General features: G+C 42.1%; 1 protein-coding gene across 2 annotated transcripts in view; it reads left to right on the plus strand.

Annotated features, from left to right (window-relative positions):
* The first annotated feature begins 5960 nt into the window (after window positions 1-5960).
* Window positions 5961-27395, plus strand: part of rasa3 (RAS p21 protein activator 3) — a 38139-nt gene continuing 16704 nt past the window's right edge. For both annotated transcript variants that reach the window (XM_085403354.1, XM_085403363.1), the window contains exons 1-5: window positions 5961-6189; window positions 19551-19668; window positions 21445-21548; window positions 23485-23579; window positions 26533-26609. In XM_085403354.1, the coding sequence (XP_085259480.1) occupies window positions 6135-6189; window positions 19551-19668; window positions 21445-21548; window positions 23485-23579; window positions 26533-26609 (449 nt within the window). In that variant the 5' untranslated portion in view covers window positions 5961-6134. The remainder of the gene's footprint in view (window positions 6190-19550; window positions 19669-21444; window positions 21549-23484; window positions 23580-26532; window positions 26610-27395) is intronic.

Consider the following 27395-nt stretch of genomic DNA (forward strand, 5'->3'; position numbering starts at 1 on the left):
ACTCAGGATAAACATGATATATAAGTCACTTGGATAACTTTAAAATGTTATTGTTTGGCTTTTTTTAGTATTTTATTTGTTCCTGAGTAAATCGGTTTGGCTGAGATTAAAGAGATGCTCGAATATCCTCCGGTGTCCTGTTATATTTTAGATCGCAAGGAGCAGACAGCTGAGTTTATTAAACTCCACTGAAACAATCTGCAAATTTCATTAAAATTGAATAAACTATCATCCTGTCTTTATTTTTAGTTAGCACATATCTTAAACACAAGCTGTAAGCTAATGATAGTTATATAAGAGCAGACGCATGCTGGTGCAATAATCTGTACGTTTTACGTCCAATGGATGATGATCTGATTAGTTGACTAATCGCAAAAATAATCGGTGACTAGTCGACTATCAAAATAATCGTTTGTGGCAGCCCTATACAGGACTAACACAGAGAGAAAGACGAACACACCCACAACTACACTTGTGATGGTCTTGAAATAACTAGTTAAACATGTATATTTTTTTGGAGAAATCCAAATCTTTCCACACATACACCTATGTCCTCCTGGAGAGGTATTACAAAGTAATTGGAAAATAAAGCCTTCAAATTATGTAGGAAATTAATAACTACTGCCATCTAAATCTACTCAAATAAATTCTAAGTAGCTTAAAATTAAAATACTCAAGTACAAATTGAGTCCAGTGTGTGTGTGTAATTTCTAATCTTGATGAGGGTTTAACATGCTAACAGGCTGATGAGACATGTAGCCTTATTAGATTTTGAGCTGTTCTAAAGTAGTCACAGTTAATCCCAGCACACCGGCCAGGAGCAGAAACACTGCAGCTAAATGTTCCTATTCCTGCTGCAGACACTGTCCGACTGGTCATGCAACACAGAGCACCTGTATAAAAAAGCCCAAAGCCGACTGTACTTCCTCAGGAGGCTGAGGTCTTTTAACATCTGCAGGAAGCTCCTGAGGATGTTTTACCAGTCAGTGGTTGCTGGAGTACTTTTCTATGCTGTGGTGTGCTGGGGGAGCAGCACAGCAAAGAAGGACTCATCCAGGCTGGAGAAACTGATCAGGAGGGCTAGCTCTGTGGTCGGCATGAAGCTGGACACTCTGGTGACAGTGGCAGAGAAAAGGACATTAAAGAAACTGATGGACATTATGGACAATGCTGGGCATCCTCTGCACACGGCCATTAACAACCAGAAGAGTCTGTTCAGTGACAGGTTGCTTCTCCCCAAGACAAGAACTAACAGACTTAAAAACTCCTTTGTCCCACACGCCATCAGACTGTTTAACTCCTCTCTGGAGGGGAGAGGGAGGGGAAACAGGAGGACAAAGGAGGGGGGAACAACTAAGCTGTAGTGCCTCTGCACCTCACTGTGCAATACCTTGTGCAATACTTTTTGTAAATAGTCAACAGTGCAATAGACTCAATACTTGAAATGTGCAATTCACTTGTATTTTTATTCCTATTTATTCTATTTATCTCCTTTGTATATTTTATTTATATTTGTCTCTGTATTTATATATGTGTGTGTGTGTGTGTGTGTGTGTGTGTGTGTGTGTGTGTGTGTGTGTGTGTGTGTGTGTGTGTGTGTGTGTGTGTGTGTGTGTGTGTGTGTATATATATATAACAGTTCTGTAACTGTAACTTTGGTCGTTGCTGTGCTTTTTTTGGAAGTCGAATTTCCCAGAGGAACCCACCCGAGGGATTAATAAAGTTCTATCTTATCTTATCTTATCTTATCTTATCTTATCTTATCTTATCTCTGTTCTTCAGCCCCACATCTCTGTTGGGCTGGGCTGCTGGGTTTATAGAGCAGCGCGGGCCAGCGCCGTTCTATTTTGAGGAATGTGGTTAAAGTGATCTCAGGGGCGTGGCCCAGTAGGCTCAAGCGTGGGCCGATGATGTGTCTTTCACCTGAACGGATCCATCTGTTATATTTAAACTTGACGTCAGAGTCAACAAGAAAAACAAGGACCAGTCTGCGATCATCTTTAACTTTCACCCAACCTGTATTTAACGTTTAAGGACTACACGCTGAATAAAATGCTTTAGGAAACAGCCCTGGAGGCAAAAATGTGAACGTAATCCATGTCAGCTGAATGTCTCCAGTCGTCAAGGCTATGTTTTACATTATGTTTTGATAGACTTTGGTGATGATTCAGATCAGCTGATGGCATTTTATTCATGTATGTACAGATTTTAAACAATGCTGTGTATGCGGACTCTATGCACTGTGACTGGGACATTTTTCTTTCATCATTTATGGTCTTTCTCTTTTTTATATTTATTACAAATATTTTATATTATATTTATAATGTAAAGACCCTACAATAATACAGAGAAAACCCCCAAAATAAAAATAAAAATTACTTTAAGCATGCACTTGGCGACAGTGGGAATGAAAATCTCCCCTTTAACAGGGCAAAACCTCCAGCAGAAGAAGACTCATGGAGGAGCAGTCATCTGCTGTGACTGGTTGGGGGTGAGGGGAGAGAGACAGGACAAAAAGAAATCCATGACTTAATCCATATTTAACTGCATGAAACACTGCGGTGCACTCAGTTCAGGCTCTGAAAGCCAAAATGATATTTGAGGACTTACTCTGTGTAAAGCTTAAATTTTTATGCATACATGTGACTGATTTTAAAACATAATACCATAGATATGCAGCATGTGCTGTCATTAAAAGTTAATCCGTGGTCCTTTACTGCTTATAGAAATGATTGTTTTGCTGTTTTTAGTAGTAAAAAATCAGGAGAGATTCATTATTGGCTCCTGCTGCTCTATGCAGAGCTGACGCTCATAGACGATGGGTTAACAACAGAGAAAGGGGGACAGATCAGAGCCGGATGTGCATGAGTGCACATGGGCAACCTAGATTTGCTCTGGTCTTATTTTTAAATCATTCACATTTCCCATTCACAGTTAATTACAATTCTACCCACCCTTATGGTGTTGCACAAATGTATGAGGAGTGATTAATGCCTACAGAAGGTGAAGAGGCAGTGCAGTTTTCTGCAGGGAATTTGTCTACACAAATGTTGTGTATCATACTTGGCTTTAAGTTTTGAGGAGGCGAGGTGAGATGATTTACATATATGCAGAGGAGGGATAGTTGATATACTGCACAAAGGATGTTGAAGATGGAGCTGCCAGGCAGGAGGAAAAGAGAAAGACCTCAGCGTAGGTTCATGGATGTTGTGATGGAGGACATTTAGAGGGCTCGTCTGGCAGAGGAGGATGTAAGGTATAGAGTTAGATGCAGGAAGATGAAATGCTGTGGTGACCCCTAAAGGGTGCTGCTGGGGAATAGCTGCAATCACAGCCTCGTAAGCTGGAAGAAGTGGTGAAGAGGGCTCTGTTAACACAGAGCACCATCCCCAGGCCCGAAGTAAATGTGGTTATCCCAGCTTAAAATTTGTGAAAAGCTGCAAAGGCACATCAATAATGTTGCAGGCCAACCTCTGCCTAAACCTTTGGTAAGGCCTTATGTGTCAGGAGTATCAGAACACATGAAACACGCTACTCCAATCAGATGTCACGGGACTCTGCAGTTTGTTTACATATTAGGGCCAGTGGCCACTCCTTCAGTGACGAGGATGTGCCTGGACAGGAAGGAGAAGTAGCCATGCTATCAGCATTCAGGTAATCAACATTTAGAGTTTGGGTAATTTGGATTAGGGGGAAATATTGTTGGGTTTTTAGCTGCTCCAGGAAGGAATGTGAAATTAAAGGAAGTTCTGAAATGGGGAAAATAAAAATAAAAACTATGAATTGCAAAGCATGTGTAAAAATGTTTATTTGTCACTCCTGTGTTTGTAAACCCGCAGAAAGTTTTTATGGTTTTCAATAAATTATGTGTCAGATTGATACGAGGAATAATAAACTTGCCAGATTTCTTGAATAAAAGCATTAAAAAGGAGCTCTGATTTGATCTGGAAAGCAAGGAGGTCATTTATGCGAAAATATATCTTTCGCCATCTTACAATGCTGTGTTTGCAGCCATTCCCCAGCTCTCGCTGAATGGTACCAATGATCGGTGGTCATGGCGATCTGCATATTAACAATCATGAAACTGAGTCATTGTTAGGCAACGGTGCTAGTTTCTTTTATTGTGTAACCTCCTCACACTGAAGAAGTCACTTGGATGAGTGATGAATTGATAACATCCAGACCAGAACACTGAAAACATACGTTTACCTTTGTAAGCCTCTGGATGATTTACATTTACATTAGCATTAAAGAACAAAGCACTCTGAGCTTTGACGGGATTAGGAAAATCTCTCTCACTAGTTATTGAGTTAAGTGAGGAATAACACGCCATGTTATTATTAAACTAGTAAACAAATATGCTTTCCTGCATTTGCGCAACGTTCCTAAGATTTAAAAAAAATCTCTGAGTGATGCTGAACAACTAGTTCATGCATTTCGGTTGAACAATTTTAATTCATTATTATCTGGTTTCCCTAAAAACTCCCTGAAAAACCCTTCAGCTGATCTAAATTCCTCAAGCAAGAATACTGACAGGGATAAGGAGAGCATATTTCTCCCTTTTTGGCTTCTCCTCACACAGAAGGTCTTGAATAATCAGGCCCGATTAGGGCTCTTCTCTCTGACACTGCAGGGTTACTTTTGGTTTGTAGAGTATTTAAAGTAGAATGGGAGGCAGAGCCTTCAGCTTTCAGGCCCCTATTCTGTGAAATCAGCTCCCAGTTTGGCTTTGGGAGAAAGACACCTTTTCTACTTTTAAGATTAGGACTAACTGTTCCTTTTTGATAAAGAATATAGTTATAGCTGAATCAGGTGAGCCTGAATTCCCCTTGTAGTTACACTGGCCTAGGCTTTTGGGGGCTTTTGGAGTGGTTCTTCTTCTTCTTCTTCACTTTTTACTTTTATACACCACTTTGCATTTAATTATTAGTTATTATTAATCTCTGGCTCTCCTCCACAGTGTGTTGTTTCTGGCTGCCCCTCGCTGAGCCTCAGTCTGCCAGAGGTTTGTTAGGACCGTGTCTTGGAAATCAGCCACAATACTTCCTGTAACATCGCCTTAAATCTTGTTGAATTCAGTTGTGAGCAGCTCTTTACAGCCCATACACAAAATGTACTGAAGCTCACAATACAAATTACTAAGTTGTTTCTGAGTGGTTCTTTTCCCCAAGCCACACCGCTACAACCTACATGCCAAGTCACACTTCAACCACTGACGATATTCATCTTCCTGTTTAGGTGTGGCGACACCGCTTGCAGCACAGACAGCAACAAACAGAGTTAGTTTTGTTTTGCTCTTTTATTCCCTTTGTTTTTTCTTCTTTGTGTGTTCCACATAAAATATATCCAAGAACTCATTAGAATTAGAACTTAAGTTGAAATAAAGCTTATATTCCCTTGCATTAATTTATTTGTATTGCTCTATGGATATGACAAAAATAGCTTCCAGAGGAGCCGCTTGTTTCTTTCATACTTTTAGCACATTTTAAAGCCTGTACCTTTTCACTTTTACTTGAGTAAAGAAGTGGAATCAGCACTTCAGTTTTCACCATACTCACCATGCTTTTACTTGAGTGAATACAATATGAAAAATAATTTAAAATCACAGCTCATGCCTCTCAGATGGTGTCATCTGTGGGCAACTGCTGAAATGTAAACATGATAAATGTAATAATAATAAATAAAAGTCTTTGGGACACGTGAGATTAACTTGATGCAAGGCAATGTGATATTTTCCCTTTAAGACCTTATTCCAAAGAAGGAATATGTCCGATTCAAATTTATTGTTAATATTATTTTACATGTAAAATTTAAAGCTTTTGTTTACAGCAGTTTTCCTGGTGAAAACGCTTCCGCTGCGCTTCAATCGCCCGGCACTGTTCACCCAGCATATACTAGTGGGCGGAGCCGTATAAACCACACCCCCTCTAGCGCGGCTGCTGCTGCTGCTGTTGGTCTGAGGTTGAGTCCGCTTGTTAGAGCTGAGCCAGCCAGCAGCCGGAGCGCGATCGCCGTCTGGGGAGCATAGATGTGCACAACCCCTGGAATATCCGTGCGCTGGAGAGGCCAGAACCGACCACCGTGGAGGACCGTCTTCATTTAGTCGTCATAAAGGAAAGTGCCACGGCGAAAGCATGGCGGTAGAAGAGGAAGGTCTCCGGGTTTTCCAGAGCGTTAAAATAAAAATAGGTAAGAGAAAAAAAAATCCCTACCCCCAGCCTGAGCGCCTCAATGGATGGCCCCGTATTCACGGGTGAAGCAGGCAGTCAGTGAGGGGCTGGAGGGACTCGGATCTGTGTTGTTCAGCCTGGTATTGTAATTCAAATCACACGCTTTTTCCTCCCAGCGCACAGGCTAATTACAAAAATGAAAATGTTAAGGGGGGGGGGACATTTCCAGAGATCCAAAGCTTTGGGGGATATTGTGGGAATTTGGCAGCTGGCATTTGGACCCAGATCATGTGCGTTTGATAGAAGTCTCCACATGCGGACTTGAACCGATTAGAAGCAAGCTGTGTGGCTGCACACCAAACATCCGGCTGTTTTTATTATTATTATTATTATTGTTATTATTAATAATAGTATTATGTATCTCAGATAAAGTAAGCCTTGATTTCGCCTAAGCTGCAGCCGGCCAGTCATGTTGTTGCACCCCTCCTCCCCTTATCCCTGCTTTCTCTGCACTCGCCCCCTTCCAAAAAGCTTTATGCATGACTGTCTAGCTATTGATTGTTAGCCCAGATTTCTATATTTAGAATTGTAGCTAGTCTCCAGTGGGTAACCCCGGTTTCTAGGAGGTATGTGGTGCACGCATATCTTGTGAATGGAGCCATGAGGACTCGTGCAGTGAGTGCTTTATTGAAGAAGACAGTATCCTAATGTAATTGTCTAACTGTAATATAGTAGTAACTGCATGTAAGCCCGCATATATCAAGCGCAAGAATTGATAATACCGGCTATAACAACAGTCCTGCTTTCATTTTTATTACTCTTTAATTGTTTGTGCAAAACAGTCTTATATGTGTACTTGCTCTTTTTTTTTTGTTAATGAATCTGTGGGACTGTTGCTAACTTTGGAAAATACTTAACAATAAACTGGATTTGCAAAGCAAGTTTTGAATACACGTTTCAGGTGTCATCAGAGGGAAGACTGTGACGTTTGTTTTGCGAGGGGAAGTGGTCCAAAATGCCGCAGCAGTCTGACCTGTTTGACAGCATGTTCACATGTTTGCCTTTTTAACATCAAACCACAGGGAGCAGACAATCATTTCCTCTGTGTGCTCTAACTGTTATCACGGGTCCTTTTCACTGACATCTGGCACCCAGTTCATCCCGTCTGTGCTGTCCACTTTGTTTTGACTCCAAACATGCAACAGAAGGGATGAACAGGGATGAAGGAGGGGTGGGGGGGATAAAAATTTACAATAAACACACATACAAGCTGTGTGCCAGCCAGTATTTCTGGGCACAAAACTCTCCGGTTGTCAGCTTCTCAGTTGAAGTTAGGCTTTGTTTCCAAGCTTCCAACCTCCAAGTGAGTTCCCAGGAGAAAGTTGGAGAAAGAACCTGAGTCAAGTTTATGAAGTACTCCCAGTGAGATACTATGCTCAGACTCAAGGGAGAGTTGGAATATTTAAATTACTATGGTCTCATTAGTTTGCTGCACTTTCTGAATGAGTGTTCAGCCGGCCAGCAGCTTTGAGTTCCTGTTCAGGAAAACCGAATGACTGGAGCAACTCTTCCCGTCACAGATGTGTTTCCTAGATATACGTCTGCTTACAGCTCATGCAAGAAAAGAAAGAAGTGGAAGACTCATATCCTTTAATTCAAGAAAAGAAAACTGTTACCAGTTAAAGTCCAGACCTGAATGTATCTTCAGTACTGAAAACAAATGCAGACACAGGACCGCTGTGAGTGTCATACACAAACATGTTGTATTTTATTACTGAAGAACTACTTAGGAATTAATATTAATGTGTAGTCAGCATTTCACTGTTAGTTGGTTTCATAAAAGCCAGTATAATATGAGCTTTCTTTTAGACATACCGATATTTGGCGATTTAAAAATCCGATATCCTGATATATCAGCCGATATTTTTCTTTATTTTTCAGACACAAAGCAAAAACACATTCTCCTTGATTTTGTTATGTATAGTTATTTGTTTAAATATTTAAATTTTGCCTGACTCTCCTCAGATCAGCTGGTTGTTGTTTGTAGCATTCCAAAGTCAATTGTTCCTAACAGGGAAGTTGCAGAGCTCCCCCTGGTGGACAAACCATGCGGTCACTGGTAACATAGTCGAAGGGTGTTTCTCCTGGCTATTTTTTTTTAAACTTTTGTAAATGTTAGCACTGCTGCATAGACAAATATTGGATGATATTGATACACACTCGCTACACTCAAGGGTTTTTGACTGTTTGTTGGACATCTTGTTGGACTGGAAGTTACTGGATTTTTTTTTACTGTTTTTCTGAAATATAATGTGTTTATTATGGATTTACATGTGCTGAGGTCCATTTACCCATGCCTTTTTATATACCAAACTGCTCTCTAAACCTTAATTGAGAAAATAAAGCAGAAATTAACACATAAAAATAATATTAGTTGGAAGTTGTATTACATCGGCTTGCAAAATGTATTCCATCAGAGGTATAAAGTGTATGTAATCTAAAGTGGAGCTGTGTTACCCTGTAAACTTTTGCCAGTGAGGCATGATTACTGACACTCATGAGGAACATTTACTGTGCGTTTTCATCACTTCCGAGCACTGACCCAATGTTTCCTTCGTCCTTTTTCTTCTGTGTCATCAAACAGTGATGACAGTGGAGTTTATACTGTGTTGTTGCCTAGCAGCAGTCATACTTGCCATCAGTACGATTCCCATGGCGCTCTGCTCCCAGTAATGTCTGTGTAACGCTTGCATCACATTGTTTTCATCAAAGTCTTCTCCTTTGGCGTGAGAAGACATTTTGCTGATGACTCAGAGCTGAAAATTTGCCACATAGTTGAAGACCAGAGGCAGCGAGGGAGAAAGAAGGACTTATTATTGTAACGCTGTTCCAGGTGATGACTCGTCTCAGTTTCCTGGAGGAACACGCGAATGTCGGAAACTGAACGGGGCTACTGGGCCCGAGTCTGTACTGTCTGGGGAAAGGCAGGAAATAGGAAGCTGCCCCCAAATGTCTTCCTGATTGGCTGGACTAGACTACAAAAGAATTGTGTTTTTTCCTGCATGGCAACAAGCTAATACAAAGCAGATGTAGTGAGATGCAGGGAGAAAGGGACAGAGGTGGTGTCTCACGTACAGGAGCAGGCTGCGCTCCGTCTGTCGGCGGCTGTGTCTGTGTCGGCGCTCGGAGAGATGGGAACTCTCAGTGGCACAGCTGGAGTTGGGACTTTGCACTAATTAACAACAACATATGTGCGTTTGGCCTCTCTGTTGCTGCTATGAACATAATCTGACAAACACAGTGCAATTGGACCGACCTACCGATTTGACTCATTTGGAAGTTTGCATTCCTGCGTACACCTCTGACAGCTTCATCAGGGAAAGTTATCACCATAGCCAATAACAATTTACAATCTACACAATAAGTAAAGCGTTGGAAGAAGCTTGTGCAAAAATACTCTGTAAGAAAATATGGAATAACAATCCTTAAAAGTGTGACAGTAGATTTTTTTTGTGGCCTTTTTTTGAGCACTGCCAAAATTCTCCCTGAATGTGTGTTTTACAGAAACCTGCCGTGTATTCAGTAAGCTTTTAATAATGAAAATGGAGTTACCTACAAAGGACAAACAGAAAAAAAGGGACCGGGAGTCCCGGCTCAAGCAAACAAAAGAGGAAGAAACCTGTGAAGTGACACACAATAGGTCCCCTAAACAAACAAAACTGAAAACAGTAGCGCCGGTAACTCCCAACTCAACCTATAGCTGACAAACAAAGCTGTAAAAGCAGCAGAAAAAAAACAGCCGATGGAGGTGAGGCGGAAGGAACGAACGCCCGAAACGCCAGTTGGCAACATTTTTATTCGTCGGTGAGCCTTCAGCAGCCAATCGGCGCTAAGAATAAATCAGACAATTGAGAGAGCAGGTTAACTAGAGTGACGATAAAAACACAACAAGAGGATTACTCGACCACCACGCCGGGGTCGTGCGTAACAGTCATTAACGGTTATGTGGAGCTGGTTCCCATCACCTAATAAATATCTGTCTCCTCAGCTGTTCAGTGCTTCCTGTACTCATCAGCTAATACTAATTTGCATGCATATCAGCGCTGGGTGGGTTATGGGGTGTATAGAATTAGCTGAAAACCACCAAGACGTTGCTAATAGCACTGAACCTGAACTGAATGGAGTCTTTTCCGGGCTGATTCTGGCCCCCGGGCCTTACGTTTGACATCCCTGGTTTAAATCCTTTCACGGTGCGGTCATTGGCTGATTGTGTCATAGTGCAAGTCACCGGTTTGGTCTGGAATCGGTTCTCCGCATAAGCTGCGCACCCTGAACTGTTTTCATAGGCTTCATGTTGGTTGGCACAGCACTGTTGTGTTACTGCTTAATGGCGCCGTAACAATACAAGTGTGATTTTTGGAAGTGGGAAAAAAAACACATAGTGAAAGAAACTGCACAGAGTCTGGAGGAGAAAAAGCGGTGGCGGTCCAGGAAACAGGAGTGCGCGGCTGACTTCAAGAGGCTCAGGCTGGGAGGGAGAATTTGGTTGGGAGTGACAGAGCGTCCCTCCCCTCCCTTTGCTTTGCCTTTCTCTTGATAGGTGGCCAACAGAGTTTCCCAAACTTCATTCTGTCCAGACTGAATAGGAGATGCGGAGTGACGGGTGGCTGCGTGTGGGGTCAGAAACAGTTCATGTGCGTGCAGCGTTGAAATCTGATTTAGTTTAATGGAAGTAACAAGATCAGTTTGGTGCTGTTATTACATGATATTCATCTACAGTAGATGCTTAATACACTGCATAAGCACAGTCCACTATTTTGTCCTAGAAGGCGAGGTGTGTTGGAAAGAAGTTTGCTGCTGTAAACGTGTGTGTTGACCTGTTCAGATGCAGACAGTGTAGGTGGCTTTAGGCTGGTGGAATAATCCGGTTTGTAATGTGTCCTCCATGGGAAAACAGAATGGGGAATAATGTGGAAGCATTGCCGTAGGCCCCGCATGCAGGGTCAGCACGGGTAAATAGAGGTCTGGAGAGCACGGCTCCTCCCGCGTGTCCTTCAGATGCCTCGTGGAACTGGAAGATGTCTACCAGCAAGCAGTGACTTAAGCGTGAAAGCTTTTAGTGGACAGAGAAACTCCCGTGTCACAGAGTGTCCTCTTGTCACGACTTTCGTGTGAAGTTGAACTTGTGTGGCAGGCGTCTGCATACACGCTGATTAAATCTGGTTTTGCAACAGCGTTTTCCTCCCCTGGCAACACCGGCAATGTCAACTTGCCACATGCGGGGACGTACACCCAACTCGCTCTCCCTTCCTGTGCTTGGAAAAGATAACGTATCTTTGTGTTTGCCAAGCCTGTTTGTGAGTCTGCGTGTGTGGAAAAATAACGGGTGGGAGGGTAAGAGCTCGTTTTACACCGTTTAATTGCTTTTTTTCTAGAAGTCATAAAAACAAACACAGAGATTTCTAAGAATTATGTGAACGGATAAAAAGCCCGGAGGCAGAGTTGAGGTTAAACTGACCAGAACGTAAAGGAAATAAAGAGCAGTGAAAGCAGCTCTCTGCAGCAGCTACACGCTGACGTGACACCGAATGAACGCATCAGGTCTCTGATCGGAGCTTAATTTAAGCCTAACTGTCCCTGCACAGTTGTGTGTGTGTGTGTGTGTGCATGTTTGTAGTTGTGTATTTTTGTTTCGCTCAAGTCAAGTTTTCCATTGAGACTTACGAATCTGTGTAACCATTAGCTCTGTGCAGCGGCAGAAAGAGATTGGGTTTGATCAGTAACTGAATCCTGGTTTATCACACAGTCTGTGCTGTGCAGCCTTTAACCATAAACTCCCTTTGTTTTCCATGCTGTTCCATGTATGCTCCTCCAGCAGCTGTTCTGGTTGGGTGGAAACTTCAGGATAAGACAGCTCAGCTGGATTCATGGGAGGCAGCTTGTGATAAGCTGCAGTGCGTTTGAAAGCACCTCGAAACGTCTTTGCAAACCTAAAGAAGTGCAGTTCCTAGTGCGGTACAGTCATCCAATGGACAGACAGTTCAATTCGCACTAATCGTCTCATTCATGATTTAAACGTTCATTTCCACACCTATGATTCCTGGTTTGGAAATACTTATTTATCTAATACTGGGGTTTGGCGCAGCTCTTTAGTCCATCTGTCTGAAACAAGTACTCCCAGCCCCCTTGCAGCTCCCTTTAAGGCAGGCTTGTGATTGGTTGCCCCTCATAAATGGATGGTTCAGGGTGCACTTGGTGACATTGTGAAAGCAAAACTCCCTTTAAACAGGAAGAACTCTCAGACAGAACCGGGAATTCTCAGTTTTTCATTAGAACCACCTCATGTCTTCTCCTGATGTTACATAATAAACCCTATGATGCAAATATCTGTGTGGACCTCAGAGCCAACAGTTCGTGCGATCGAGTCTTTCTTGCAGAAACTTGTTACTTTTCTTTTTTTCGTAAAAGTCTGGATGTCCAGGTGACGTTGAGACATGAGCTCAACAGTGGCTCAACCTTAATTTAGGAGGTTTTTTTCAACCATGACTGGATGTTGACAAAAGACGGCCAGCCGAGAGTTATTCATCGTCGATATCCCAGAGAATGTTATTTTAATGTTTTCACGCAGATAAAACGACACGTTCAGAGCCATACATGTGGCTACAGCCGAGTGTAAAACAAGTGCATCTGTTATATGGTTTAGTGAAACTTTTGCATGAAACCCTCAGCCCACGTAGGCTTAAAAAGTGGCCGTTCTTATCTACCACACCCCTTGTAGCCTCCTCTACCTGAAGCTGATTCTTCAAGTGTGATTTCCATGCTTAGATGAAAGTAAATCTCTCTGCAGCAGTGCTGACTTATAACAGCCCCCTCCTTTTGTAAAAACCTCAGAGTGGGTGAGGTTTCAGCAGCGCAAAGAAACTGGTGGGGCGGAAGCACGAGCACGAAACGGCTGTCTTAAAAGGTTAACAGGTTTTCACTGATTGTGGGTTTCAGGATGCCCTGGTGCAGGTTCGCAGCGGTAATTGTGGCTACCTGTTGTTGACTGTGTGGCTTATTTCTGACTGCACTGTAATCTGCTCCTGGGCCGTGTTTATTCTCTGAACTGGGCGTACTGATTAGTGCTCACCTTGGACAGTTATAGCTAAAGCACGGATGCAGTTTTAGAGAAGATTGCTTATTCTCTTTGTCACACGTGAATAGGACTTTCAGGCTGCTGGACATCACATGAGGTCATTCTCCCAGTGTGCAGAATGACTTCACAGCTCAGGACCAGTTTGAGGTTAACTTTGAAAGACGCGGTCAGCATTGGAGTTGCACTGTGCCAAGTGTCGGGCCTCGTTTGTGCCGAACTGTCCCACCCCCAACTGTTGCTTTAACCTCTGTCGTTGAAAGTGCAAAGTCATAGAGTGAGCATTTTTATAGGGCAAATTATTAATCAGATACTAAAAAAGTTGATTGGGAGATTAACTGATGCTAAAAATACATGTGGGCTGTGCTTCTGGTTTCAATTATAAAGCAATATTTCCTGCAAGAACAAAGTGCCAGCTGTGGAGATCCACCAAAAAGGCCTGCATACGTATGGGTGTGTGTGGGTGGGCGGGCGTAATGTTTTTATGTTTAGTCAGAAAAGACTGTAATGTCTTACAGTTTGGTTTCAGTTCTCGTTTTGACTCTCTACCCAGAAGCATCAAAGGAACTGAGCGGAGACAGAGGGATAATATAAATGAGTTTCACTCTTTTCCATTCTCACGGTGTCTCTCTCCGTCTTACACACACACACACACACACACACACACTCTCAGGGGCAACTGGGTTGTTCGCCGCTTTTAAACTTTGCCTTGGATCCAGTTGAAATTCCTTTCTCCTCATCTCATTTCCTGTTGTCGCTCTCTCCAAAGCTAACCGCTCTCCAGTTTTCTATCTGGCTGACTTCTCTCTCTCTCTCTCTTTCTGCAGTCTTCCTCGTCTCTCCCCCTTGATTGAGTACACTGCTTGTATTTTTCTCAGTAACAACCCCCCCCCCCCCCCCCACCCCCCCCACCCCCCACACACACACACACCCTTCCTTTTCTTAAAGCCTGCGTTTCCCAGGCCTGCTACTTGAGCCCACGGCGACTCAAAGCATTCGCGCCTGTGTATCCTCGAGTGTGTTCGTGTCAGAGGGGATTAGAATAACGAGCCGAGCGGTGCGTCTGTAACTGTACGCCACAGCGTGGCCGACTGAAACCGGTCGACAGAAGGAGAAAGCCGAACATTCGCTGCATCCATCGCTTTGGCTTCGCCGACTTCCGTTTCCTCATTTCTTCCGTTGTTTTTTTTTCTTTCCTCTGCAGGGATGTAAAGTTTCTTTTTAAGTGTCTCATTCGGCTGTTCACTCTTCTCCTGTCATCTCAGCTCAGTGCCTCCCCCTGTTTTGCGTGCACACAGAAACACGTGCAAAGTGTGTGTGTGTGTGTGTGTGTGTTTGCTTGTTTTGCTCAGATACTAGGGCAGGATATTCTCCAAGGGCAGCTGCGGTGATGCTTGATGAAAAGAAAACAAAAACTGCTGTTGTTGTTGGTTTTCTTTCCATATTTTCTGCTTATTATGAATCGCGAGAGAACACACACACACACACACACACACACACACACACACACACACACACACACGCGCACACAGCTCTGGAGAAGTTGAAAAATGAACAGATAAAAAAAAAAGGAAGCAGCATGAGATGTAGGGAAAGTGAAATCAGGTTAAAGTTTATCTTGAAAGGGAAAACGAAAGCAGGCGTGAAAGACAAGTCCTGCACTGATAAAAACGCAAACAAAGGAGGCTTCAGACCAAAAGAGAAAAGGGATAAAAGGAAGAAAATGATAGGCAGGCTGAGACAGTGGATTACAGACTCTGGTTTTATAATAAAGTCTTTAATCTAACATGATGAATGGCAGGTTACTGAAGAGGCTTATCTTTTCTTTTGTAACAGGCTCACTCACTCGCCATCAAACATATACACACAAATATCTAAAAGTGGAGTTTGTATGCTCCACTCTCAGGCTGACAAACTCTCCTGGTCATCATCCAGATAAATAAAACGGTCCATCGCTTCTTCCTCTCCTGAACAGGAAACTGTCACACTGTACTTCTAATTGTGGTAAAGACAGATGGTTTGGCGTATTTACTACAGATCATGTCGTCTTTATAGAGCATACGATCATTTTCTGAGCATTGAGGCAGCAGCCAGTTTCATTTAGTTCCTCAGTAAAGCACAGCATGGAAACACTGTGATCCTTTATTGTAGCTGCCTTTATTTTAGCTTGTAAATTGCACAGTAACGCAGCTGGAAGCAGTAACTGTTCTGATGTGCTTACAGGCACTCGAGCACAGTGTATTCAGGCTGTTCAGTATGCAAGGCCGAAGGTGGGAAATCAAGAAGATTCTTCTTCAAGCTTGATTCTGATGTTGTGTGTTTGCTTGCTTGCACAGTGTTAAGTATCGAGATGTTGAAGTCGAGTGACCGCTAATCATGAGATGCTAGGTTTGGACATTATGGGTGTGACAGCGTAGGATCAAGTGATAAAAGCGCCAGTCACAAAGGGATAGAGACTGGTTCCCGACCATCTGACAAACAGTTGGGGAGTGTTTGCTCGAGGTTGGAGGAAGTTGCTCTGAAGTCGATTGCTCAAGCTCCTGCCACAGAGGCCTGGAGACTGGCCATTGTTCCCTGGCAACCACAGGTTGCTGGGTAAAAATGTGTATTTCCTGTTGGGGAAAACCTCAGATTGCTTTGTTCACTAGTGGATTGTCGTGGTTGTCATGTTTTTCATGGAAGACCATGAATGAGCCAAGACCCAGAACTATAGTGAAACTGCCAGTTCACCTTCAAAGTAGAAGTTGTGCCTTGTGAAGCATGTTGGATTTTGCATCGAGGCACACCTTTTTACTTTGAAGCAAGGTCTTCTCAGTTTCAGGTTTGCAACACAGTTTTTCAAATTATGCTACTGCTTGGCTAGTAGTTAGTGAGCGTTTGCAGACAAGCCAGCGTCTTCCATGTAAACTATGGGTGACTGTGACAATCTGCTAGTGACCACCCTCACTGTGACCGATTTCTCTCAGCAGCCACTCGCTAACCAGTCCAGGAGTGGACGCTTTTTTTCTAGAGACTGGTGGTTGTATCATGTTTAATCTGACAGGCTGCTCCTCAGGAATGTGTAGGCTCTACTAATCAATCAGGGTCTGGAAAATGAAGCCAATGTGCAGGTAGCTAAGCTTGCAAATCCTAGAATCACACCTTTAGACTGGCTCCAACTTTCATTGGAATATTACCAAAGTGAAGCTAGTAAGCTTAGTAAGCTAGCTAGCTAGCTAAAGTGCGTCGAAAACAGTTTTTTATGCCAACTTAAAAAGATGTGCGTTTTCACACTAAAATATTATTAACTCACTTTTGGTGCCAGTTTCAGATGGCTGTATGAGGAACACTTCGAACTTGCCTTCATTTAATTAAATTCAGTTCAATTTAGTTTTAGTTATATAGCGCCAAATCACAACAGCTGCATTTAGAGGCTTCAGTAATCACCTGACCTGAATATGTGCAGGAGATACGACACATTGGCAGTCGTAGAACTATATTCTTTATGTTGAACTCATAGGTGTCAACACCCCCATTATGCTGTTTCTAATTTGTATGAACATTAAACTCTATTCTAAATAACTTGACCGCACAAGTGATTAAGTTTTGTGTTTTTACCTAATGTTCCCAGATTGTCTACATATACAGTCCACATATTACATATAGCTTCAAACCATCATTTCAATCTTTCAACCCACAATCAGATTCAAAAGGTGTTGGCAGCTTCTGTCCAGAATAACCATAAATAGTTGAAAGTGGATGATATATCTTTGGTGGTTTAGCTGCTGTGGGACGATTTCAGTTCTCCACTTACTGCATCATTTTGATTAAAATGGTTGTTACCCACCATCTAGCGCTGGAAAGACGCGCTGTTAGATCACTTTGCACAGTCTGTTTACAAAGTGCAACACTTAGATACTGCAAAAACATGCAATTTGGGCAGAGTAGTGTCACCAAAATCATTTTGCACATCCTGTCGGTTATTGTGGGAACTTAAAAATAAAAATGAGACTTTGCCCTGCTTATATTGAGTCATCTATGTAAAGTTACTAACTTTACTGTAAAAAAAAAACAACACTGTTTACAAGCTACTTGTAAGACCTCATGATTTGAAACTTTTAACCCCTTGAATTATCTCAAGACTGATTTAAAAAAAATTGATTTAATCTGTGCTGGTTTTGTTTTTGTTTTTACTAAGTTGAGTCATTAAACACATTTGCACGCTTTAAGCACGCTCACTGGGAACGCTGTGGTAATCCCATGATGTTTCTGGTCACCAGGATGAGTGCAATCTGCAATCTTGCAGTTCGTGAATGAAAGCAGGTGGAAAACGGAGATTGGAGGGAATTCGGGTGCTCGGGGTGAATGAGGAGGATTACGGGACGGCGATAAAGTAAATATGAGAAAATAAATGAGAGCTGCGGAAGCAAGGGAGCTCTAATGACAGTAGGAAGTAAAGGGATAAAGACAGAGATGAGAGGCAGTTACATCATCTTGAAAGGCAGATGGAGCTGTATAGTTTGCATCAATACGTCAAAGCGGTGCTGCGTGTGTCCTGTTCCAGAGCTCAGGTGTCGTCTTAATTTGTGAATGAATGTTGTTATTGTGAATTGTTGAGTGCACGAATCACGCAGTGCACGAATCAGCCTCCAGAGAAGCAGTCATAACACCGTGTTGTATTACAGACCCCACAGGGTGCACTTCACCATCTTTGTTTGTCTCAGCGAGGGTTTAAGGTTTATCCAGCGTCACGGACTGAAGGTGGAGGCACCAGATCGTATCTTCCTTGCAGCTGGCTGCTTGCCTGCTATCTATTTTACAAAAAACGAGTGGGAGTAACAACAGCGCATTGTGAAAACGCTCAAAGGACACATCTTGTGTTTTGCATTGTCAGCAAATCATTGATTTGACTGATTGTTTTGAATTTTCCTTGTGGGATTCGTTGAAGGAAATGTGGAACATCTTGCCCCACCTTCCTGGTTCTGTGATAAGATGCGGTTATCGGGAAGTCTTGATTATATAATGCCAGCAGGGGAATTATGTTTTAGTATTTATGGTAGGGCTGATTGAGTGGAACTTTAGTGGGGCTGCTGCATTAATGTGCAGCCATACTGACAAACAGGAAAAATAATTTGAAGATAGCCATCTGCTTTGCAGTTTCACGCCCGGCTATTTGGTGTCAAATGTCAACTCTCTCCCCTCCCCCCTAGGGTCAGCCGCAGGGTCAGAAACCCGGCAGTGGAGATTTCTGGCTTAGTATCTCTGATGTGTTTCCTGGTGCAGTAAATGTAATCAAAGTTTATATTGTTATGTATCATATGATAAGGCAGTGGTTCCTAATGTGTGGATTCACTCCCAAGATAAATACAAAGTGACGCAGGATGATGGAGGAGTTCCTCATCGGGGCTCTAGAAATCTTTAATAGGATCCTCTTTAAAGGATAAAAACATAAGGAGACATGCTAAATATGAGGTAAGGTAATGTAAAAGGCAGAAATGTGGATAAAGAGAAGTACTGCCTTAAAGAGAAAGTGTCAATTTATCAAATAGCATCACCCGCCCTTTAAACTAATGCTTCTTACTGTGAAGACGTTTTAAAGCCAGAAATAACAGAGCAGCGTATGCTAGCAGTGTCAGATAACCACACAGACAATGAAGCGTTACTCAAGCAGACGTTCACAATGATGGTTAACACTGTGAGTCCCCCCCAGGGTAAAGAGGGTAATGGCTAAAGTGGATGCACGTCTTCATAAATGAGAATAAATATGCCCTGCGGGACCAGAGTACCACCTCTCCGGTTTGTGTGTTTGTGTGTCTCGGTGGGTGGCTGGATCACATTTTTGTTAAAGGGAGTGCTGACACACATGTTTGACATACAGGAAGTGTCCCACGCAGATTCATTCATTCACAGATGTTACATCACAGACACAGGCATGCTCGCGGACACGGCGTTCACATGTCGCACATTGTTTTCTGAGGCCACGGTTTTATATATCTGCACATAAAAACAGCCGCCCTGGCAGAGCTAAGCTCATTATACATGGTGTCGGATGTGGTTAGGTAATGACAATGAGAGTGCGCGTTGGGACACTGTACCAGCTCTGGACCCCTCCTCCCTCCTTCATACACTCATCTCTAAAACAACAAACTTTACATAATGTTTCTTTTCAACCCTTTCCTAGTTCTTTAATAAATAATGACCTGTAGCCTGAATAAACACATTGTTTTTTTCCTACTTAATATGCCTCCTTTGTTCTTTTCATTGTGCAGGAGAAGCAAAAAACATCCCTCCGTACCCGGGGCCAAACAAGATGAGGGACTGTTACTGCACAGTCAACCTGGACCAAGAGGAAGTCTTCAGGACCAAGATTGTGGAGAAGTCACTTTGGTACAGGCCCACCTGTCCATTTTTACTTCTGTCTTTTTAACTTTGCTTCTAAACTTTTTGGTGTGTAGTTACAGAAATATGCAGTTGCGACATTTAAATAATACCTAAAGGCAAAGCTGATCATGAATTTAAACAAAAAGAAGCACCAGAGTATTAAAAATGGCAGCTGGAAAGGGAAAACGATTGAGGTGTCTCACCTGATGTCAGCGTGTCCACCATAGTGGAGATGGTTCAAAGACAACATGTTTTAAAAGGCACAACTTTTATTTTGAAGGCGAACCTCCTCCATTTCCAGGTTTGCTGCACAGTTTCACTACAGCTCCGAGAGTAGCTGTGCAGTGTCCATCACAAAAGAAATCACAAAAAGTTTTAAGTCAGCCGTTCAGGAAATATTGTCCATTTGTCCCTAGCGACAGTTGTTGCCGGTTGCAGACCAGTCTCCAGACCTGTGTGACTAGTTAACTTAAACCTATACTGTCACAATGACTGTTACATATCTAAAATATCAGACGTTTACATGGTTACATGTGGTTAGTGGTCACATGTCTGCAAAACCTCAGTACGGCCTAAAGATGTTTTGACATATATATGACCTATAGTTTGTTCTGGTCTCAACCAGTGGATGAGTTTGTAATCTGTAGCTTTTTCCTGTGGTTTGGTTTCTGTTCACGCAGAGAAAACTCCAAGCCAACCGAAACGCGTCACTACAAACGACGTGAAAACATTCAGTCTGCTTGTTGTCAAGATGCATCTAGGGCAGGAGAACAAGATAAAATATAGGAAAGATGTCCTAATATTTGTATTTTTTTGGCATCAGACTGAGACCATCTGAGTGGGATTACGGTTGTCACATCTTCACATACGACCAACGCCAAGGGAGAAAATGAGCCATCTAAACAGACTAAGCCGGTGTTCCTCAGACCAATAAACTACTATTATTTTCACTTTATGATATCTGCGCTGTTGCTCACACTTGAGGGAAAGCAGAGACTAAATCGATGGAGTCGAAATGTACTTAGCCCGCGAGGGCTTTATTTTCATTGTCTCATGTGATTCATTGACAAAATCAATCACTGCTGAACAAGGAAAGAAAAATAAATGTGGCTGTGATGTTTACACAGAGGGGAATGTACCCTTACCTTACCCCAACTAAGACACACCAGTTCAGACAACACTGAAAAATACTGTGGAGGCACGAATAGTTTGCAGATTAACCAACCAGTCCATCAATTAGCTCACTTTAAACTTGATAGGCTGCTTTGTTACTTTCCAAGCACGACATCTTGTATTTCATAGAATACTTTACATTGAAATACTGCTATAGTAGTGAAAGTATTACTTTAAAATATGACGCTGTTTCCAGACAAAGATGAAATAAATGAATTAAAAGGCAGTTATTTGGTGTCGAAGATAATGCAGCACCACTTAAATGGCATGGTTCACAACAGGCTGTAAAGGGGTACAGTGGTACTGAAACCCACTGCATTCACAATACCAAGAAAAACTTGCACACTGTCTTTCTCAGTATGACTTCTCTATCTAAACCAATAGTTTCTCACGATAATGAAAGATCCGATCATTTTTTCTTTGAATAATTCCAAAGCCTTTCATTGCATTCGTGACTTGAATCTGCATTTTGCTATATCTCTTTGTCCAGAACATGTTGCAGACATGTGACCTGAATTTCTTCTCTCAACTTTCAAAATCTCGCCATCTGTGTTAGTCGTGCAGCTTGCTTTATCAGACTGATCACAGTTCCTCTCTTCTCTCCTGCAGTCCGTTCTACGGGGAGGACTTCTACTGCGAGATCCCGCGTAGCTTCAGGCACCTCTCCTTTTACATTTTCGACAGGGATGTCTTCAGAAGGGACTCCAGTATCGGTGAGTAGGCAACTGCTCCTCTCGATAAAAAAACCTCACCGTTTCACCTCTCGCTACGGGCGTAACGATTCTGAAACCAAGGCAAAATTCTGTAGTGTGAAACCCACCCCACCCACCCACCCTTTGCTTCAACTGTTGAGCTCTCTGTCCTCTGTCCCAGAGCAGGCATGCTGAGACAAACCTCAGTGCAGCAGCTCAGTGTATAAGTGTAAACACAGACAAACAAGTTATATGTTGCGTGGGGGGCCATGGTAAATATACTCACCACAGGTTTTTACTGTTCTTACTCAAACCTCCCACTGTTTTTAGGCATTGTCCTGTGATTGGATGTTAAATTGTTAGCCGTATCTGATTAGGCGCTTCCATCGTAGGCAGGCAGAGCCAGATAAGTGACAGAGTCACAACTCGAGATTTTTACAGGTTTAAATAAACAAAAACAGCTGCATGAGAGCATAATGCAGAACGATGCAAGCATGGCGGTGGTGTCGTTATTCTTTTTGCAAGGAAGTTTGTTTAGGTGGATGCACGCACCTGGTGAAACCATTCATTTGTGCTGAGGGTGTAAAATCAAAAATAGCACCTTAGTGAAGGTCACAGCTGACATTTAGCTGACTTAACCTTTTTCCATGCTCAGCACATCAGCTGTTAAATGAAAGGGAAACAGCCAGTCAGAGCGGAACAAGAGCGTCCCTCCCACTGATCCAGTCCAGCACCTACCGCAGACTCAACCACGCTTCACTTCCTGTGTTTTGATTTGCAATCGTGGGCGACTGGTCTCTCATACTTATTTCTACAGAACCATCAATAGGTACCAGTGTCTGTCTCCATGGCAACGTACAGACTCATTGATGTTTCATTGATGTTTTTCCCACGATCCAGGATCTCTCTGTTCTGGGTTGGGACACCTTTTCAAACACCATCAATTACAGCAACAGCTAAGGATGCATTATTTCCTTTTTAAAATGTTATTTTTTTTCTGCCCAAAACCTCTCATCTGAGGTTGGCAGTTTGGATTTTGAGGTGAAACATCAGAATAACTTGTACTGACATTCAGTTTTTAAACTGATGTTCTTGGAATTTGCACTTGTTTGGAAATTACTCCAAGAGACCTTCCCAACTTGTGTAAATCTTGAGTTCTCCTTAGATCTTCACTGAGTTCCTTGGACATTTCCATTGTTCTCAGTATTGATCAATCCAATGAGTGCTGTCAAACAAATCCTTTATTGCTGGCAAAGACAAACTACCAGCTAAAGTCAAACATGATCGTTACAGTTCAAACAAATCGTTAAAAGCCCCCAAATTATCGTGAAACATTGATGCCCACGATTATGGTATGTAAACTTGTGACCACAACTGCATATATATATATATATATATATATATATATATATATATATATATATATATATACACCATCATATATGTGTATCTGTATAGTGGGTATGACTGCTTTATCGCAGAACAATGTTTTGGCTACAAATACGTGTCAAAGGTGTGTGTTTGTTTGTGTGGGCGGATGTTTCTATCATTGGGTGTGTCAGTGTGTACTGGTGGGTTTGGATATGCAGCGTGGGTGTGTGTGAGGTCTCAAGCACCACACACACAAATGGAAAAATTTATGTGTGTGTGGGTATGTGTGTTAATGTCTGTGGGTGTTGCAAACCCCTGCTCTGACTGATTTCAGAAAAGAAATGACTGGAGTCATTTCCAGGGTACTGAAATGCACGTTGTTGTATTTCTGTGCCAGGTGACTGTGTGCATTAAAAAGCAATTGGCATGTGGTTTTACAGTACATGAGCAGACATGTAAGTATTTGTGTAAGAGTTTGTCAAGCATTCACGATCTACGTCACACTGAAGTACGCAGGCTTTTTGGGATGCATGAAGTGAGTTGTGTTTTTCAGCTCATTTATCTTTGTGTGCTAACATGTGCGTAGGCAAGGTTGCCGTGAAGAAAGAGGACCTGCAGAAATATCACGGGAAAGACACCTGGTTCCAGCTACAACCTGTCAGCGCTGACTCAGAGGTGCAGGTCAGTACAAAGACACGGAGACATACTTTTATAACAAAACTAAGTGTGCACTTTTCATCTCTTCCTCTCTTTTTGTACAATCTCTAGTTGTTGTTTTTTTCTACAGCTTTAAAGGGTTTTTATATCTCCCCTAAAAATGTGTACAGTTAAAATTGAAAGCTGGCATTATATACTTTTAATGTCAGTCAACATTCAAAGCAAACCTAAACCATAAATCATCACTGGTAAGAGAAACCCTTTATTTGGGTCAGTCTTATAATAGCATTTCTAATTTCTCCACTTAATGTAAATTTAACAGTTCACAGCATTAATCCCATCACACAGCTGCACAGTCATGTTCCCCTTTTTTCCCCGTACACTGATAAGCTTCTTTGAAAATTTTCACAAAAAAACATAGTGTGAAAAAAGACATTGTATTAGATTATTGTAAGCCCACATTGCTTCATTATCACCCTCCTTTTATTTGTTGGTGCCACTGTTGTTTCGATGTGAGTTTATTCCTTTTGATTTTTAATATAAACTAAACACTTGGTGGCAAACACATTGTCAGGTAAAATCTTAAAGTCTCAAAGTCTTAAAATTTTAACCCAGCACATGAAAGAGCCCCAATTCGAGACCAGGTATAGACACAAATCTCTGGTAGGGTTGGATCAGGAAGGGGATCTGGTGTAAAAAATCTGACAAATCAAATATGTAGTTCCTGCTGCTGTGGCGACCGCCCCTGTGAATAACAGAGCACCTGAAAGAATAGGCTAGCTGACATTAGCTAGTGCTTGCTAATCAGAATCAATTCTGATTAGCCTTCAATACTGAATACTAGGCTAAGGTCACCTTCTCAACCAGGTGCGCCACAGTGGTACCCCAGCTAATGTTAGCTAACTTTCGCTAACAGTACCTCAAGCTAAACTTAGCAAACATGAATTTACATTACTTACCAGTCTTCATTTTATGTGTTGATAGCCCAGCTAATGTTAGCTAACTTTATCTAACACTAGCTGAAGTTTTTTAACATTAGCTGACATTTTCAAACATTAGCCTTCAGTACATGGGTCACCTGATCAACCCGGTGAGCTATAGTGGCACCTCAGCTAATATTAGTTGCCTTTAGCCAACATTAGCAGACACTAGTTTTTGATACATGGGTTGCCTGTGAGCTATAGTGGCAAACACTAGCTTAGGTCTGTCCTTAATCTAATATCAATTAGGGTACCTAATGTTAAGAACTTGTGTCACTTTACTTATTCATACAGTAAATCCTCTTTTAATAAGCTGTTTGGTTTAAGGGAAAAGGGCCCTGCTTAAAAATCATATTCCTGAAGATAAGGTACTAAACAGCACTGTTTTGGTACGGAAATACAAGTGTTTTAAATGTACTCATATCAAAACTTTTAAATATTACACCTTCCCTCCACCATGTATAGATGTAGTGCATCTGTGTGTTTGTGTCTGAATTGGGGCAGAACCCAAACAAACAGACTGTGTGTGCACCTGAAACATTTGAGACTGGAGGGTCAAAGTCACCTGCGTCTCTGTGTCTACATAAAAAACATTTGTTCACCTCTAAGAGTTAACGTGCAGCTTTTATAATATTACTCTATGCTCTCTATTTGCCATGAATGAATGAAATTAATGGCTAAATGTCAGCTGATTGACAGATGTGAGAGCTTATGTTTGGACTGCAGGTTTTTGTTTTCATTGACTCATCTTGTATGACAAAGATAAAAGAAGTGTTTGCGGGAAGATTAAAGGACAGCGCTGTATGAAAGGGTCGTTTTAATGTTCAGTGTAGCACTGTTTGCAGTCTCTCTGTTACCACTGATGTGTCTGTCAGTTGCTTTGTCCTCTTTCCCCTCGCTCACAGCCAGTCGCGGCAGATGACTCTCTTTGAGCTTGGTTCTGCTGGAGGTTACTTCCTGTTAAAAGGGAGTTTTTCCTTCCCACATTTACCAAGTGCTTGCTCACAGAGGGGTTGTGTGATTGTTGGGGTTTCTTTCGTTTTAATATTGTAGGGTCTTCAACTTGTTGTTATGATATGTACAGATTTCGTTTTATAGCACTTGTCCACCATACTTATTTATTACATGTGCAGTATTCTCTACTATTCACTATTCAGCAGTGTCACTCACCCACACACATGCACACACAGAGTGTGAGACACAGTGAACAGTGAACAGTAACATCTGCAGACAGATGGGTGTGTGTAGCCCTAGAGCAGTGGTCTGAAACAGAGAGACATTCATGCGAGGAGCTGGGGAGAGGAAGGATGTGTGAGAGAATGAGACAAGAGAGAGAAAAGTGAATGTGATGGATCAGATGAAGTAGGAAGATAGAGTGTCTCTCTTCTCTTTTCAATAGAGGACACATTGTTTTGCCTGTGTGCACATGTGTGTGTAAAGTGTGCGTGTGTTTGTTCTCTCAGCTTGAATCGTGCAGAAAGAGCCAACGCCTGTAGGTTTGCATACTGATGCTGTTAATTAATGGAGTTTTTCTAGACAGCTGCATCGCTGCACTGTCATCATGTCATTAATCCAATCACTTCAGAGGAAGAATAACTTCAGCATGATGTTCAGGCTCAGCTATTTTCACAGTGTCTCTGTTACTGAAGGAATTCCACTTGTTCATGATTGTGTGTTTTTGTTTTGTGTGGGGATTTATTAGAGATAAATTACTCCGTATTTCTGTGTGTGTTGAATGAAACTCCCTCTCCATGGATCGGTCCTATTCTGAGAAACTGTTTCACGCCTTAGATAAGATTAAGAAACACCAAGTTTGCACCAGATTGCATGTCGGTTTCAGTTTCAGATTTAGCAGAAATTTGTCTTGTTACACAAACCAACTGTATTTCCTGTACACACATCAGGGTAAAAATCTGCAGAGGGCTGAATTTTATGCTGTGTTCTCAGTGGACAAACAATGGGCTAATAACAGGTGTCTCTGTTTTTGTGTCATGCAGGGAAAAGTGCACCTGGAGCTTCGTCTGAGTGAAGTCATCACGGACAGTGGCGTCATCAGCCATAAACTGGCCACACGGTGAGGCCACTCATACACACAAACACGTAAACACGCAAAAAATGCTTGGATTTAATGTACATTTTTTACCCGCATTGCCATACCATCTTTCTTTGTACCACTATGGTGCTAACAGGCGGTGACAAAGACACTTTTTTTGTACATGGCCCTTTGTTGTTTGAAAATGTGACTGTATTCACATGTGACTGGTAAACTTAAGCGATGAATAATGATAATTGTGCTCATGGATGAATTATTACGCTTACGACTGTGTGCGCTTGTTGGTTTTTCAGCCTTTGTAGCGTGTAGCAGTACAGGCTGATGACGAGCCAGCGTGGCTCTGTTCCCAGTGCACATCGTGGGTAAGGAGCTTAGAGTGGAAAGCAGCAGGTCATCTAGTCAGATTTCTCTAGAAAGACACGTGTACGGCAGAGACGGGGAGAGCCTTGTCCATTAAGCAAAAAAGTCTTAGCCATTATTAATTTACCGTTAAAGTGTTGTAAACTGGAGACCCAGCTTCATTCACGTCTTCAGAGTTGAGTCCCGTGTGGGTTTTTTACTAAGAGTTACATTTTAAGCACGTTGTTGTCTTGTGTAGTTTTTGTTTGATGCTACACACAGGGGGCTTTTTTTAAAAGCAAGTACATAGCTAGTTTCAGTTTCCATAAATCACAAAAACACAGATGATGGTTATATCAATTTAAACCCCCTTCCCATCTCTCAAAGGGAAAAACATGACATGCTGGCAGACGTTAGTACTCATTTTACAGCAGAATACCTCAAACACAAAGTCAGATATGTTTCTGA

Source organism: Rhamphochromis longiceps, linkage group LG1, assembly GCF_057381845.1.
Source record: "Rhamphochromis longiceps isolate RC_006_pf linkage group LG1, R_longiceps_female_GT1.1, whole genome shotgun sequence".
Classification (NCBI taxonomy): Eukaryota; Metazoa; Chordata; class Actinopteri; order Cichliformes; family Cichlidae; genus Rhamphochromis; species Rhamphochromis longiceps.